The sequence below is a fragment of the Anas platyrhynchos genome, chromosome 5 (genome assembly GCF_047663525.1).
Source record: "Anas platyrhynchos isolate ZD024472 breed Pekin duck chromosome 5, IASCAAS_PekinDuck_T2T, whole genome shotgun sequence".
NCBI lineage: Eukaryota > Metazoa > Chordata > Aves > Anseriformes > Anatidae > Anas > Anas platyrhynchos.
Window position 1 is genome coordinate 18550665 of NC_092591.1, and position 18251 is coordinate 18568915.

At 36.5% G+C, this 18251-nt stretch overlaps 1 protein-coding gene across 6 annotated transcripts in view; it reads right to left on the minus strand.

Annotated features, from left to right (window-relative positions):
* The window catches only part of SPATA7 (spermatogenesis associated 7), a 43853-nt gene that overhangs the window by 24511 nt on the left and 1091 nt on the right, over positions 1–18251 (minus strand). For 2 of the 6 annotated variants that reach the window (XM_072038381.1, XM_072038380.1), the window contains exons 2-5: positions 7772–7852; positions 6700–6792; positions 5894–6003; positions 5092–5139 (exon numbers count right to left, since the gene is read on the minus strand). Coding sequence is in view for 2 of the 6 variants with exons in the window: in XM_072038376.1 (XP_071894477.1) it covers positions 5092–5139; positions 6700–6792; positions 7772–7852 (222 nt within the window). In the remaining 4 variants the exon portion in view is untranslated. The remainder of the gene's footprint in view (positions 1–5091; positions 5140–5893; positions 6004–6699; positions 6793–7771; positions 7853–18251) is intronic. The other 4 variants (XM_072038379.1, XM_072038377.1, XM_072038378.1 and 1 more) reach the window with 2 other exon arrangements.

Consider the following 18251-nt stretch of genomic DNA (forward strand, 5'->3'; position numbering starts at 1 on the left):
ACTTATTTTAGTTGCTTGTAACTTTCATTTTCAGAAATGTGTTCATAAGGACAAAACTTAACAGAAAAGTGAGAATTTTAGTGAAAGCTTTCTGTAAAACAGTAACAGGATACTGAGCTTTCCATAGATGCAGACTTTCTATAACATAAACAGTAGATAAAGATGATGCAAAATATGTATGTGATCACATGAAAATTTAAAGTTTAATACAGAATTATATAAGAATATACATTTCTTGATCTTTCTACTTGAACCTAATCCCTGACCCCCCAAAAAGTGAAACAACAACCAACATTACTGATCTGACAGAACTGTTTTCTCACCCCCTGCTCCCTGCAAGTATTCCGGTTCTGTCAGTGCTAAAATAGGTTTCTGGTGGGTACCTTCTCAGAATACTTTTCTTTTTTTTTTTTTTTTTTTTTTTTTTCCTTCAGTATCAAAGAGACCTGCATTCCAAAGCACACTAATCACTGGGTTCAGGCTGTACTATCAATATGCTCTGTGGAAAAACCTCTAAACATATGGGTTGAAAAGTTAGTACTGTTAGAAACAGGCATGTGTAGCAGCAGCTGTCTTACTTGGCACAGCTTTTGTCAAGTTTTCTGGCACAAATTCCACAACCACAGACTTCTAATGGCCACCGGTATCAATCAACATGCTTGGACTAATTCTGAACATAGAAGTTTCACATTTCAAGAAGTTTCACATTTTAACAACTATTTTAAGTCAGCCAGGCTGATCTAATACACAGGAACATGTTCACTGCTAGCCCAGTGGCATGGCAGCTTGCCTACTTTGCTGCCAGCTAAGATACCAGGAAAAGAACAGTGGAAACTGAATCCACTTTAAGGACAGAACACATTCAGTTGTCCAGGGAGCATGCCAACTACAGTATCATGTTTAGTTCTTAAACACTAATGACTGATTCATGGCAACAACCCCAAAGGGAAATACTCACCTGCTATTTTAGCTGTACATGAAGCACATATTTAGGGTATGTTTTTTAACACTATCTTCAGGAATTTTGTTTTGTAACTCTATGTTATTAATAAATCTCAGGGTTTCAAACTGCAAAATTTAACCCCCTTTCCAAATCTGGTTTTTGAACATGAAAAGCAGCAATATGCTTCGCTCGACGAAATGACAAGCACAGAACTACTGAAAGAAGAAAGCTCTAAACTCCTTGACCTCAGCAACACCATAGACATTCCTTGACATTCAGTCATACTGATGTTGTACCTGTGCCCTTACAAATTGTATTATCCACCTCTAGCAAGATAAAAGAAACTGGTTTGAAAATATTCCAAAAATTCTTTTTACTACTTTATTCCTGAGCACATTTTCAATGTTCTTACTGCCTGAGCTACTAGCTGTCATCTACACATATTCTGTTTTACAAAAGACAAATAAATAAAACTTTTTGGTGGATTACCTGACACAAATGATATCTAGCATTGAGCTTAATATTTGTATATGTAATACTTCGTTGAACTATTATTGCAGTATTGAAGTCTATAGTTCTTTGTAAATAACACTTAGAACAGTAGGAAAAAAATACACTACAACTACTCTATTTTTAGGTTTGAAACTAATTTAAATAATCCTCAGTTTCATTCTGAGCACCTAAGCATTCTAAGAGTGTGTAAGTGCAGGGTAGACACTGGACAAGGGAAGTCTGAGTATCTTAACCTTAAATACCTTGAAGGCTATGAGAACAGTAATAAAGAAGTTGAAAGTACATGTGTCCCACAGAATTATCCCTTTGCTAAGTCCGCACAAATTTCAGCCTGTGTGGTAGTTTCTTATCTGTTTATAAAGTGATCACAGTCAGGTGACAAAACATTTAAAAAGCAGGTCAGAAAAAATGTCCATTACATTCACACATTTAAGACATTAATCCTCAAATATCTTTATTAGGAAGGGATAATCTTGAGTATTTCGTACAAATGCATCCTGTACTTCAGGTTGAGACAGTTTTGCATTGACCATTATGAAGCAACAATTTCAACTATGGCACCTGAAAACCTTATATTCCACCATCTAAAAATTGCTTTTTAAAACTGGAATTCCTAGGATAAACGCTTTCCAGTAAATTCAGTTCTAAACCTGACTGTCCAAACTGACTGGACATCACAAAAAAGTCTTTTTGCTAACTGGAGCAGGTTACTAAGGTTGCAGAATTTCCATCCCTGGGGGTTTTGAAGACTTGGCTGACTGATCACCTGTTAACCAAAGTCCCATTTTGAACAGGTTGGTCAATAAGGACTAAATGAGCCCCTCAAGTCCCTTACAACCAGCATATCTTTGATTCTATGAAAGCAGGTATATGACAGAAGTTAAACCTCTGAAACATTAGGAGAGATTACAATGCATACTGGTTGTATATAGAGAGGAAATCTAAGAACTTGTGTTCATCTCTCTCTGGTGAAAGATCTTCTTTTGAAATGCTAACAAAACCAGCAAGGAAGCCATACAACTTTTAGTCTTGTGTCCGGCAAGTGGTAAGAGTTCTAAACTCCAGTGAAATCAGATGGTAAAATACTCTCTTCCTCTCACAGGAAATAATAAAATCTCCTTGAACAAGACAAATAAGTGGTTATAGGATTTTATCCAGAGTACTTAAGATGAAAATGTAATTGGGAACCTTTTTCAGCATTGTATAGTAAAGATACTGACTAAATGCATATTCTGATTAAAAGATACTGTATACTTAAGTTTTCTTTATTACGTTGCTTTCTGTCTTTCACTTGCCACTCTCATTTTTATTAGACAACACAAAGCACCTCACAAATAAAACCTGAAAACTAGGGTAGAGATGTAACATTGTCTTTAGAAGCCAGTCTCAGGTGAAAATACAGTATTTATTGATTTGTTAAACAGATTATAAAAAATGGCAAATTCATTGTCACCTTCTAATTGCACAACTCCTGTTGATGAGAAACATCAAGCAAACAAAACATGTTAGAAGAACTAAGCTGAATTTAAGGATAAAAAGCTGTAACCACACTGGGTACTCAGACCAAAGAGATGGAGAAATTTATTCCAAATGAATCCTGTGCTACTGACTAGGATCCCAATCCCTGAACTATGATTCTCAGCTTCACTTTATGGTCTAGCTCTACTTCAGGAGAATACAGAAAATTTCAACTCATTAACAATTAGCACTCTCAAGTCTTAGGATAGAACAACAGTAGGAAACTTGAAATATTGAGGGTCTTTTTTTTTTTTCCCCTAGCTTTAAGTTGTTTTCATTTGTAAAAAGGAGACTACTAGCACTGAGTTGGTTATATGCATGTTCTAATAAGGTAAAAAACAGCAGCAGCTTTTTCCAGTCCAGCTCGAAAATAGGTGAAAGAGCAATTTAGCGAGATTTACTGTACAAATTTAATCAAACAGATGGGTAAAAGCAAAAGCAGATACAAAGGTGAAATGTTTCCGTCACACTATGTATAGGAGATTAATGTTCTGTCTGTGATTAGGTCAGAGTTACATAGTCAGACACTGGTTTGAGTAAGATGAACTGAAAGAGAAACAGATTGTACAAAGACCTGCTATCTGAAATGAAAATTTCCTCACTACAGAGCACACCTGCTAGTGTCATGACAATTATCTGTGAGGGCTAATGCAGTGTTGATGTCTTTCAAAATGAACATATTATTCAGGGAAACTCATTCTCGTGTGAAACACGCAAGCTCTGAGCTCAGGAGCATTTTATCTGTAAAAACAGAAAACTAAAATGAATGGGCATTTGCTGGTGTTTGGAAAGACCTGAAAACATGTGGGAAAATAATTGTTCATTAGGGATTCTAGGAAAGATTCCAGCAGGTGGAGAAAGAAAAAAAAACACTACAGGAGGCTTTTATTAGACAAATATGTAGGTGTACATTTTCTTCTTATATCAACTTTGTGTTTTCATGCTTGTTTCAAAGCAAATCTTGTACAGCCAAATTACAGAAAGGAAGATTTTTTTTCAGATGCGTCTGTAGAACAGGTGATCTGAAAATCCAAACCTCCATCTGCGGACTACAGAAATCTTTGCAATACTGTTCCTAATTGTGCTATACCTTTTGAAAGCAAAAGACATGTCTGCATAAAGTATCTTTGATCCTGGTGCACCTTGTTGCCTTAATTCACTCACAATCCATTATGCACAAGCTCTGAAAAAAACTGTAACAAAATGCTGACGTCTTTCTGTGTAATGGATGAGTGATTTCCTGCATCAACTCTAGTTACCCTAATCATTTTACAACACAGTATCACTCCTGTTTGACTGGATATGAGACTAACCACAAAGTATTCTGTACTCAGAAGATTTATCTAAATGAATGCCTTAAGTATTTCCAGTATCTCAGCAGTTCTAACTGAACATTGAATTGGAGAGAAAGAACTTTCTGTAACTGAGTTAAAGACATCAAATAACAGAAATACGTTTGTTGTTTTAACAAACAGCTGCTATTTATCCCCTCTGATTAATAATTCATTTAGTATTCTTTAAGTCAATGATGTGAAAGTATTTTTCTTCAGCTACCATTATAAAGAAAAGCTACAGTACTGACACCTCTAAACAGTGTTAAGAAATGAGACAACTCCCAGGAGAAGTAACTGCAGGTTAATCCAGGCTGTGGGGCTGTGCATTTATGACTGGCTATGCTTTCTGTGAAATGAAACAGTAAGTTTCAGTCCTGCTTCCCAGGTGTCCACATTCCTAAAATTTGTCTTAACCTTGCACTAGTTAAGCTCTCTTCTTGACAGTTCAAGCTCACATCATATCACAAGAAAACAGAGAGAATAATGCTTAAAATTCTCATTTTCTGTTCCATTCACCATGTTGATGAAAAAGATTCTAAGCAAAATTAATTGTGATCCTAAGCACAATTAATCACTGACAGACTAGGTCCATCTCACTAGCATTACATTCACTGCAGATTCTTACAAATAGCTGAAGCAGGATAAGAAAAGCTGAGAAGCAAGCAGACACACATACGCTTGATTAAGGGTCATAATTTGTTGTTACTCTTCTATTCCTCTGGCTTTTTTGTTAAGTTAGTTTTACAGAACCTTTTGCAGAATTAATGCATTGCAGATACTTACGTTTGATGCTGGTCAGCCTACTTCTGGGTGCTGAACAGTCTACAGCTGCTGAAAACAAGGAAAAATAGATGTGAGCAGTTGAGTGTTTACTTAATATTTGTCATGGCTAGAAAAAAATGCATTAATAAAACAACAAAACACACACGAATTAATTAGAACACAGACTTTTTCCCCCCACTAATTTAAAATATGCTAGTTGCTGTGTATTTAAAGTTACTGTGTATTTAAATTGAAATTGACACAGTCAGATAATTTTAGAGATAACAATGTTGAACAAAATACATATTTGAAGGAAGAATCATCATTTAAATGAAGGTTCCTTACAAAATGTTTCTGTACATTTTGTGCTGACTGCATTTAACTGCAAACATACTGAGTATGTTACATGGTAGAGAAATGACAGTACTTTTGTTCTGAGCATGGACTTTGGCAGAATCGAAAGCCTCAATGTACTTCTTTTTAAAGCAAATTTAAGAAAGGGAGGGATGATGAGGAAAACCAATATAACCACCTCCAAAACACTATTTCTGAAAATAACTAGAAAGAGAGCATATAATGTTTTGGGAGGCATTCAAAAATCATTTATCTCATAATCCAGACCTTGCAACCTTCTAAACATTTAATTTATATACTCAGGACACCCTGCCAAGCCTTAGCATTTATACCTCTAGGACTGAAATCCCCAAGAGAAGTTTATGCCATGAAAAGTGAAAATAAGCTGTTAATATTGTTTACAGTACACAGCCATCTACAGACTTTTGTTAGGCCTGTGCATGATATTAACTTGAACAGTAATTCTTACTTCTTATATGACCTTCAAAAAATACCAACTTCAGCTATAACTGTTTTCAGCTGTAGCACTGACAATGGGGTACTGTCATTTCAGAGGGGAATAACCACGCATTTCTATATCTGAAAAAAAAAAATTGATTGGGATCTCATCCTAATTAAGAAACATACAAACATATGCTAGTTCAACAGGGTCCTAAGCTCCAGTTTTCACATTTGCCTTTTGACAAATATATGCACCTTCTAACATTAAAATATGTGCAAAAATTCATATGCATTTTTAGTGCTCAATAACATAGATTAGTAACGTGATTTTCTCATTTGCAAACATGAAGCAATTTTCTAAGTCCTTAAAACTCATTAATGCCACTGAATTTAATATGAACAAAATATAAACAACATTTCTGAAAATTAAAATAATGGCACAGTGGTCTGAGTTTAACTGAAAATGTTCTGGAATCATTCCTTAAATAAATTCTGTATATTTGCTCCATGTTTTTTATCTCACCATATTATTTCACAGCAACTGTACAGCAGAATGAAAACAATACAGCACAAAGTACCCTAAAATTAAAGTCATAATTTTGGTAGCACTTGAGGCAAAACGTTTTCATACAAAATTTTCAAACCCAATAATACAAAAGTCTTAAGTAACAGCTGTATCTCCTTGCTGACATTGGTCCAAGCATGAAACAGGAAGAAAATCAGGCTTCTAACAATCCAATTCACTCCCTCTTGGTACGTGCCTATTCTGAAAAAAAAAAAAAAAAAAAGCTAAACCTAGGAGTACAAAGTTCATTCCTATATGCACATTTTTACCTTTGGCTGAAAGGATTCTGTTATAATGAAACATCATGTGATCTCTGATCAGGTACTGGTTAGTAAGACTTCGTGTGGAATCAATACAGAAAGCTGTAAGATCAAAAAATATTTGAACATTATAAAGGCACAATACTAAAATTTTAAACAGCTATTAACTGCAATTCAAACCTAAAATTCACTATGTCCAAATAATAGCTATACAGATGTCAGTCACTAATAGAAAAATGAAAGCCAAAAGAACCTGAAAATGGTTTTGCTCTTAACATCCTGCCAGCAGTAAATATAACAAGTACTAAGATAAAACTCTGCTTTCATAAGACCCAGTTCCAACATCGTGCCTCTGAAACATTTTCACGTGTGCAAAAATGCACGATTTCAAACCTGTGGCACCAGTTTAAATCTGGTTTTGTTTCTGGGATACATAGCTTCTGCCTTGTGCAATCTCACTATCTAACTCCAAGGAAACCACAAACTTAGAATTAACATGTGCTTCTTTGCTCAATGGAAATAATTTTTCTTTTTATTTCAGCTACTATCACGTGGTATAATTTTATCTACTTTTATTTATTTATTTATTTTTAATCCCCACTGAACCATTACATTAGCTCAAAAAATAGTTACAGACGTAGCTGAAGTTGGACTATGAAAATGTCAGCATGGAAACTTCTTGTTTCTCCATTCTATATTCTTCTGAAAGAAGTGTTGGAGGTGGCACCAAGGCACAGAGCCATATACTTGCCTATTTCAACTACTGACTGTAGAGGAATAGCTTTAACTTCAAGGGTTTCTTAAAGCAGAAAATCACATATTCCAGCTAATATAGATAAAACATCTCTTTCCACATATATATAGATACCTTGCTAACAGTTGTTAGCTAGCATAACAGTCAAGGCAAAACTCACTCCCCAGAACTATTTTCAGTAATGCATACTAAATGCATACTATTAAACTTCACCAATATAGAACAACGCAAAGATTTTTATTATATAAATATTTTAATAATGAAAACAATTAATTCACATAGAAGGAACCATACCAACTTTCTAGTGAAATCAAGTGTGATACTCACCATTACTCTTAGTACTTAACTGTCCTTTAAATGGACTTGCTGGACCACATCTGGGAATAACCACAGCTGGGTATTCATCCACTTTAACGAAACGTCAAACAGAACAGAGAAAATACATATTTTGAAAGACAAGATAAAGCAAATAATAATAATAATATATCTCACAGAATTTCTAGGTTGGGAGAGACCTCAAGATCATTGAGTCCAACCTCTGACCTAACACTAACAGTCCCCACTAAACCATATCCCTAAGCTCTACATCTAAACATATATAAATATATATAAACATATATAAACATATATAAATATATGTTTCTCCAAAGAACTCTTCAATGATTGTAGTGTACATTTTTCATAGAGGAAAAGTGCTATTTAATGTTATACTACTACTAAAACACAACAGTTTATAGTTAAGCAACTAAATCTAAATGTAACAGATGATGGTAGTACTTTTATTAGTTCAGGGGCTTAAACAGCAGAAGAGATCACTAGATTAATCTGAACTTTATGATGCTCATTAAACTGCACAGAGACACGGTCAAATTATTGTACCTATGCTAAACTCCAATTTATTTTAAAGGTTTACTGATGGAATTTTATCATGACATCAAATGACTAACGTGAAAAATATTCTGTGTGTAGGAAATGATTGTTAGAACCATACTAAAATAAGAGTTTAATAGATCGAAAGAAATAAATTATGCTTGTTTGAGAAATCATCCTACCAGTGAGAACACACAATCTTAAAAAACTATTGTTGTTAATTTAAGAATAATTTCACTTGCCATTTGATCTTCTGTAAGTTTGCAGAGTTGTAACTGCAGACTAGTGCAGAAGCTGACTAAACCCAAACATCTCGTTGTTCTGAGAAATGAAAGATGTGAGCTAAAAGCCCTATCTCCTTCCTGGAAAAAAGCGTGGTACTATCAGGCTCACAACTACTGTCTGTGATGTGACCTTTGATTTACCAATCCACAGCCAATTTTATTAAGAATCTACAGCATTATTGGAACAAATTTTAACAGGGGGTATATTATTATTTCAAATACTAGCACACGCAAAGCATTCCTTTACAGTGTTCAAAGCCATGCTCAAAATATCAAGCAAAGCAAGATTTCTTTAAGAGAATAAATATACCACACATGCATAAAACCAACTGTAGAACTGTACGAGCAATTCCAACAAATACATTACTATGATGATGATCTTTCCCTTCCCTTCCTACTTCTCCTCTGTTGATTTGGTAGGCTGCAGCTGCCACATCTGCACATGCTGGGAAGGGGAGGCACCACGGCGCTCCGCTCGCTGGCCACCCTCAGCCTCCCACTGCTGGAGGCAAAGCCCCGAGTGCCCTTCCTCACATGAAGCAGCAGCTTGCACCCACCCAAAAAGTGTGGGGGATCTCTTCACTGCAGCCTCCAGCTGGCTCGGCAAAGGCACACTCTTACAAACTGACCAGTGCAACTAACACCAAAGGACAGACCGATGCTTACACCACATGTGCCTCAAAAAGCCTTAATTCCACTTCTCCTGGCGTTTTACCTTTTGCATGTCCAACATCTGTCTCCCCTCCAAATTTCCTACCATTATATAATAACTATTATGGTACTGTTACACCTGCAGATGCGATTACTACGTTCTGCAGCTCTGCACCTTAAGGGCAACAGCACGTTGCACGTGATGGTTAACACGGTGCCGGACTGTTAGCAGAGACTGTGTCAAAATAAATGGTGTCTTTAACAGTGACTTATTTACATAACATTTACTTACAGTATGTTTATATAATAATGTTTTATTTATTTATTTATATAATTCCCTCAAAGGCCTAGGACTAGGATTTGTTTGGAAAGCAACAAAAAGTACCTTGAGAAAATAAACAAAGTGAAAATGCTTAGCATATGTGGAAATTTGCAGAGTATTTTACTGGGACTCTGTTGTGAAATAACGTTAAGTATGGATCAATATGCTCGATCCCCACTCTTACGAGGCACAACAAATATCAAGGCATTTTTGAATTAGCCTGAGGACTTTGCACTTAGAAAAAACTGCCTTTATACAGCAGGGGCTTCTAAGGCTTTGCATGGTAGGGGCCATGTCTGCAAGAATTATTCCCCCATCCCTCATAGCTGGGAGGGTGCCAGACCAGCAATAGTGAGGGGATCAGAAAGGAAAAGCACTACCATAGGTTTTTTCAGCCCTACCCTGCAACTGTTTTTTCTTCATGACCTTTTCTTTAAAGCCAAAGGACAACATTCCTGCTCTTCTCTGTCCCTTACAATGGCTCCTTTTAAATGCCCCTTGTGGCACAATTCCTTCTCATCCCCATTTGTAATTTGAACATACTTAAGGACAACCAATACTATTTTTTAAAAAAAGCAATAAAATCCCAAACATACATCAAGAATTTATTAGATTTAGAATGATTGCCTCTGTAATGATTGCAAACCTTTGTCACTAATGGCTTGCTTCCTTGTTTAAGTATTGTATTTCTCTACCATAATACTACTGAAATGGTACACAGTGCAGCTGGGAAACCATCCTGAAAATCATGATGTCTGAAGTTACAACACCCTCATTTCTAAAGAACGTAAGTCTTTGGGATGACTAATGTTAACTAAACTGTTAAAATATAACATTTTTATATATAAAGATTTATCCTAATGATAAAAAATAATAAATGTGTAAACCAGAAATAAGCCAATACTCTACATTATAGTGGACATCAAAGAATATGAAGGTTTTCATTCACGGTTGCTCAAAGTAACCTAAATTTTCCATATTTCAGAGCTACATCATAATTCTAGAAGGAGACCTAATACTATTGGATAAACAGTTATAAAACCAACTCCAACTAATTTTTATATGAAATAAACATGGAGGGGTAAGCAGGGGCATCTGAAAAAAGTGCAGAGACATTCTTATAACTACAGTTGATTCTCTCCAGGTAAGCTAAATGCCTTGGCCCTCAGCTGAAGATCATCGGAGGGGCTCAGTAAGCTGTTGCCTGTATTGTCTTCAGCTGGAGGTCTTTCTCTTCAGCACTACAAGAAAAATCAGGCAATTCTGAAACGTTCACTTGCTTTGCATCACCAGCAGATGGCACATGGATAAACCATATTGAAAGAACTATTGCATCTGCTCTTTTTGCCCTTTACAATTAATCTGTATCAGACTTGGGGGGAAAGCATATAAAACAAAAATTCTCTCCTCCCCCACCATTCTCCATCATTACTTCATAGGCAAGAAAAGCTCTTGGAAAGGGTCAGAAGGGAGAAATATTCTACAGATTCCTCCACGTTTTTTGATTATGGATGCTTGGGAAGAGCAGAGATCACTCCCAAATCCCCAATTTGCAGAAGTCTCAAAGCCAGAGGAAACAAGTCACCACTGGTAAAGAGGTCCTTTTAAAGGTATCTCTGAAACCCACTAAGAACTAGCTGGGCACTGACCCATTTATTGCAGGTCCTGGAGTAAAAGTGTCCCTGAAAGGCACAGCTCACAGCCCTGCTGCACCTGGACACGCTGACAGCCATTAGCACCAGTAACAACAGATGTTTTCTTCCAGTTTAGTACCCTGCCTTACTGGGCAACAACCGACACTGAACAACTTTTGAAAATATCCAGTTGGATTCTGGGTCCTCTCGTCTGGCAAACCGTATATTTTATTAAAGCTTCAAATAGAACAGACAAATCTTGCACTTTAAAACATTTCCATAAACAGCTGAATTTGATAAAAAGGCTTCCTGCAGTCCCTGCATGGTATCCTGTGGGCCTTGTTCCACACTCTGTCCCTTGTGCCGCTGAGATATTTCTGTAACCTTTGCATCAGTGTGGGCTTTGGAGGCTCCCTTCTCTTTGAGCCACCTGTTTCCACAAAACTGGTACTCAACTTACCACAAAGGCCACAAAGATAACAATTTTGCTGAAATAATGCTTAGTGCTATTGGAAAAAGGAGTGAAGATTACTACGTAAGCCTTTGTTTTCTTAGGGCCGAGGCTGTTTCATGTAGATATTTCATCAAATTTATCATTTCTACATTATATCCCACTGACATGATACACCCTAAATCTGCGGTCTGAAACTCAAAACACCTTTTTATATATTCTCATTGAAAATATAAGTTGCTAATGGCAGAGGAGAAACTGGAGGACTTGGTACATGGGGGAGACTTGCTTCATTTCAGTGTTTGTTTGAAACAATCCAAGTGAGGTAGAAGGTGTCAGCATTCAAATGTTTCACCGATATATTTTCAGGCTGCCTGCTGACTTGAGCAGGTATTTGTTTAGATTCAATTTGTGTTTTCAATGTTATTTGCACAATTGCAACAACTAAACCTAAACTGAAGGCTTAAAGAAGAGAATTTTGAAGGAGAAGGTGGGATTTTCAGCAAATTGCATAGTAACCAAATATAAACCTGATAAAATAACAGCAAAACATTATAATGAGGACCTGGACCAAGAACAGAGTGAAAGCAGTATGCATTTTGTCTACTTCACCTCCTTTTCTTCCAAACCTATTTGTGCAAGTGAGATTTTTTTCAGTGAAAACTCTTCTACTGCTTTTGAGGGAATTTATTTCTAAAATAATAAGTTCTGTGGGAAGTGTCTGCAGCAGGTTTAGCAGAACTGAACCCAGTACTTGCAGTAAGTACTACAGCAGCTTTTGCAATAATAGTTTCCTGACTGAAACGCACATTTTCTACTTCTTAAAATAATAATAATAAAAAAATTTCCAGTCACAAAGTGGGAATCTACGTAAATAGATTTCCAGAACTGGACTGGAAACTCTTTAAGATCATTTCCAGTTCAAGAAATTATTTTCTGAGATTTATTCCTGAGAAACTGAGAAGTATAATGGACTTGTGCCTTCAATATACCACACATCTAAACATACATTTCCTCATAGGTTTAACTGAATATAACACCAGGGTTCTTATGCTGTGTGTTTGCCTAAGTACAGAGAGAAAAAAAAATAGTAAAAAATTGTTGTTTTTTGTTTGGTTCCTTAGTATTATTAGGACCTTATTATAAAGTCCTAATTAATTCCTTGTTAGTGCTTCTATTTGCTTTTCTTGTAGGCTTTCCCTGCAAGTGTGGTACTATACAGTGAAGGGAAAAAAACAAAACAAAACAACAAAACAGTTTTGTGAATATTTTTTTTCCAGCTGGTATCTAATATAAGTAATAATTACATTATTCTAAAGAGACTGATGATACATATTGTCCAAATTATATTTTCATTTAATATGCATTCTATCTTTATTTATAATTTTACAGTCCTAAAAAGGATGGACAGTGGTGGTTTCTGTTACTTTGTTTCCTAATTGTTACTAGATAGGCAGAATTCATGGAAGTTATGTTTCTACAAAGCCATTTCAGATTTGGAACATTAATTTGTACTGGAGAGAAGCCCAGGCTTTCATTATAACGCTCTCATAGGAAGGAGTTTAAACACGACTATTAGACTTGCTATATTTATACTTCAGATACCGCAAATCAAAAATACTGAAAAACTTCAGTCAGGCTACCCTTGTAACCAAGCCTTGTTATTTCAAATATAAACCATAAATAATACAGATACTTAAGGTGAGATACGGGGTTCAAGCACCTAAATGCAGCACTACAAGCCACAAAACCTCCACTCAGCTGCAGTGAGCACTGCATTTTCCTCAGAGCTCCTTATAGCTCTCAGCTGAGGCTCAAACAGCCCCTAGCCCTTGGTGGATTTATAAGTCCGGTCTCCCCTGCTGTCCCAGAGGAACTTGCCAAGCACTAGGCCATGGCCGCCAACCCTTTCATGAGATGGATTTTTCCAGGGCCCCAGCATCCCGGCGTTCCCAGCCGAGAGTGGCCTCTCAGCTGGAGCTGCAGGAGTGCCTCTGTGGTATTAAAATCGGTAGATTAAAATTGCAGTGTTTTTATGACATGCAGGGATTTATCTCCCACAGGCCAGTGAAGACATTCAACCCTAACAGACAAATGCTCTGCAAGTACTCCAGCTGCTACATTGATTTCCAAAGGGGTTGTGCCACCTCTTCCATCACCAGCTCCTTTTCTCTTCCTTCCCAACCCTTGATGCTCTAAATCAAGAGCAGGGAGACATCTCTGTCCAAGGGGGTAATTCGGGAGCTCCAATCAGAGGGGTTTGTGCTGGGAATTTAACAGAAGTCAAGGATGCTCTATTGCCCTTTCTCTGACTAGTCTGGAGATCTTTTCAGTGTGATTCCTGCTACAAATTCACTTCTGACTCTGTAGACGCTTACAGTACACTGCAGCAGTAACACTGTACACGCCCAGAGGAGTGAACAGAAGTGTGAACTCCTAAATATGTTAGGAGTAATGATAAAACCTCCTTCAACTGTCTAAACTAATGCTTCTGAAAAGGTCACATTTAAAGGAATGACATTAGGACTTGAAAAATAGGTTCCTCTCTTTTTGGTACTATGAGGATTTCTAAATCAAAGTATCCATTTTCTCTTTTTGCTAAGGAAATTGTTGTGCATACAAATAAAACACAAACATACAGAGCAAACACTGCTGTATCTATGTTAAGAGATTAACCTTGTTAGGAAAATCCACACTGGATTTAAATTTATTTAAATAAGAAAGTAACTTCTATTTTTCTTTAATATTAGAATAATGATATGCTATTAGAATTATATTATTTAGAAAAAAAAAAAATAAAAAGGCCTGATTTCCTATCAGTGTGGCTTATATCTTCCCCTGTAAACCCCCTTCAATTTCCTTTATTTATTTTCCTTACCTGCAGTCATTTCCCCGTCACCCTATCATCCCCTACATACTTAGCTGTGGCTGTTGAAGTGCTGTCCATGTTATAATTTGTCAGCTGGTTTATCTCTGTTTATGTCTGATTACATATGTTACAGTTGGTCGCCTAGTTTAACTTACCGAGTTGCTTATCCTTGGCTGACTAGTTGCTCATCTGGGAATTGCCACAGAACAGAATGCCTTTCTCTAAAAATATATGCTAATGTGTTGTTGTGTTTTTTTTTTTTTTCTCTCTCTTTTTCCCCCCCGCCCTGCTCCACCACTGCGGTTCATACCACTGTGTCTCCTACTCCTTACTCACAGCCGGGTGAAACTGGCTAACAGATTCAGGACTGGAAAGAGGAAAAGGCTGGCAGACAGCAGGGACCCACCCACAGACTCCTTTTTCAGGAAAACAGCTAAAAACATGGCAAGCCTCTGCTGCTTTTCTGCAGTATCTATGCAGTCACGAGAGGTAACTTCACACACAGCTTGAGATTGAGCAGGTTACTGAATATACCGATAGGGTTCCATTCTGTTGGAAAAAAAATTACATGGGGCAGAACTGAGAACTTCATAATGACATTTGTATTTTTGTGTGCATGTTCATGAAAGCTAAACAGAAGCCTCTTAAACCCATTTCTGGCTTCAGTAACAGAAAAACTCCCATCAGTTTTGAGAGTACAAAGTCTTAGACGTGAAGCTGCCTTTAACAGAACTTTAAGATTTATTAAGATTTGAGAGAATACCAACCAGAGGAGAAAATATAGTCATCATCTTCTAAATTTTCGGAAGCAAAACGTGATGAATGAAGTCCCCAAAAGATACAACAGCCAGATTTGGAAATTTTGAAAGTCCCAAATGTTCCATTTGAATTTTGCATGGGATCGTTTGCATAAGAGGCAAAATATTATAAAAGTAATACAATGAATCATTCCCTGACATGCGCACTACACATAATCTTCTAAACCATTAATTAGATAGTAAGTGTATAAATAGTGCCTATGCTGGATTACACAAAAGCTCTTCCTTACATCTGCTCTTAATATGCAAGAGTTAGGTCTCTCAGTCCTTTATGACTAATAATGTTTTCATTTCTGCAGAATACAACTACTATTCAACCAAAGTTATATTTAAGTTTCAAGAACTCCTCTGACTAGCTTAAGAAATCTAGTGAAATAGCAGTGTACAGTAGACTTAAATAGGCCAATCGAGAGTTAGTTATTTGATGAAGTAATTCTTGAAAAATGTTACAATTTCCCTAACTATAGGCTTCATTTGACCAATAAATGAAGTTTTGGATGAAAGTTACTCCTCTATTTTTACTCCCAAAGCACAAACAAATGGCTGCGTCTGTCAGCAGCACATTTTGTGATAAAAACTTCAGGCACAAGCAAATTCCATTAAGTTAATCCCACCAGAATTTGCTTGGGTCTGACTTGAAACGTTACTAATGAGAAAAATTCACTGGATAGTTGCACTTGTGCAAGATGTCACGGAGTAATCCAGGAGCATACACTACTGTGTATTGTACAGATGTCCCTGTGGGCATGGCACCATGACTCAGGTGAGCAGAGCACCAGCTCATGGCCACAGCTTTGCCCAGAACTCTTAGGCCTGAGCAAGGAGAGCTACACAAAACTCAGGGCTGCTTGATGAACTTGCAGTGGCTTCTACTGCTTCAAGAAACTCAACATTATATAGTCCCACAAACCTGCATTTTGAAGATGTTTCAAGACTTAGTGCCAAACCAACCAGCAGACACCATCTATATATACACACAAAGAAAGACACACACACACTATACTATTTAGTTTGTATTGTACAGATTGAAAAGATCTCTTCTGTTACTTTAATTTGTGCCTACATAGAATCCTCCCCATGTTTCCATCAGCATTACATTTTCCACCTTCTCATATTTCTAACTGAAAGGACACAGCCAGCCCCATGCAGAATGCAGATCAGGGAAACCTTGATCCACTGCTGCAGAGGATGTTGCAGAGTACAGTCTGGACCAAACAGCACATAGGTTTAATGATTTGAATCCTGTTTATTTCAGCACATATTTCTTTTGAATCACGCAAGAAATCTGCAATGAAATGGGACTGATCAGGTACTTAAATTCTAGTGCCATTTAAATTATTTGCTGAATGAAGGTGGGATTAGTCAACATGGGACTAAAAATCACTTGGTAGACTGTTTGACCAAGAGTCAAATTAAGGATACATTTAAGTGATTTGTTGAGCAGATATTTTAGTTTGGAAAAAAGTTAAGGACAGTGATTAACATTACCCAGTTTCTGTTAAAATACATGGTTATGGTTCAAATTTAATTTCCAAATGTTCTTCCTTCTTTGAATAAATATTATTTTTCTACTTTGCTACTCAAAGGCAACTTCAGTTTCTGAATAATCAAAATAGCATTACCAAACTAAGAATTTGTTTGCTGGAATAGCAAATAAAGGAATACAGAGGGGAAAACAAAATGAAAGAAAACAAACCAAAAACTGCAGCTCAGAAGGCACAGGTGTGTTAAGAGCATTCAGATTAGCACAAGGATTTTCTGTAATACAGGAAAAATCTAAATCAAATGGTGGTGTCCGTAAGTATATGAAGCGTTTTTACAGTGTTTTGGAATCTTTGAAGCCAGCACAAACTGCCTAAACATACCAGCAGCCCCCATACAGCAATGATGATGACTTTCCCAGCGCCATAACATTAAAGTGACAGAAATGTGCATGACTGATTAGCAATAAGCAATGATTTCATTGCTGTTCAGGTACGTGCCAATCACTGGTTGTGGGAGTTAAACAGCCTGATGCAGAAGACTGGATTAGAAAAACAATGCTTGTTTAGAACTACAGTATTCAGATTATTTGAGGTCATACTACAAATCTGTGACTACATTGACTAACTCCTAAAATTACTACAGTAAATAACTTGGAGGTTTATACCGAGAGTAAGGGAAACAGGGTTAATTCTTCAATATTTTTTATGGAGAAAAGTCTTAAACTTGTTTGAACTTTTAACATGCAGATCTTAAGTAGTACAGTAAATAATAATAATGATTTTTTATTTTTAGTGATAAACTTATAATATTTTTGTTTTTCTTTAGCAGCCTCACTAGATAGTCCTCGATATAAAACAAGTACAAAATTTTGGTTCTTTACAATGACAAACCCAGGTGTGAGCAAGAAATTCTGCAAGAAGTACAACAGTACAAGAAATAAGATATCCCACCTATTCTGTACTAATTCTGGACAGACATTGCATGGATACAACTATCTCACATGTTATTCGCAAATACGATGCATGCCACCTCTTTCATAAACTGTGTAAGCAATTCAATGGCTTTCCTGCCAATTTTGCACAGGCCTAAATATTTCTAGGTTGACACGGTAAGGAATTAACATCTCTGCCTGTGCTAATCCCTGCTGTCTGTATGGATGTGTGGCTGTGAAACTAGACATCAAGCTGTCCACTTGCAAAATACTTTGTGTAACTTTCTATGCACACAAGCAATAGATTCCCATTTAAACCAATAAACGTTATTTCCTATTTTGAGCTAATCTATATTATTTCTTGTTTGCTTGCTGCAACCTGAATGAAATTTAGATCTTTTATCCTATTTAATCTGATTTTATGGTTTATAGACAATCAGCATCCTTTCTGATTGTCCATAAAAATATTTTGAGAAACAAGAATATGAAGGA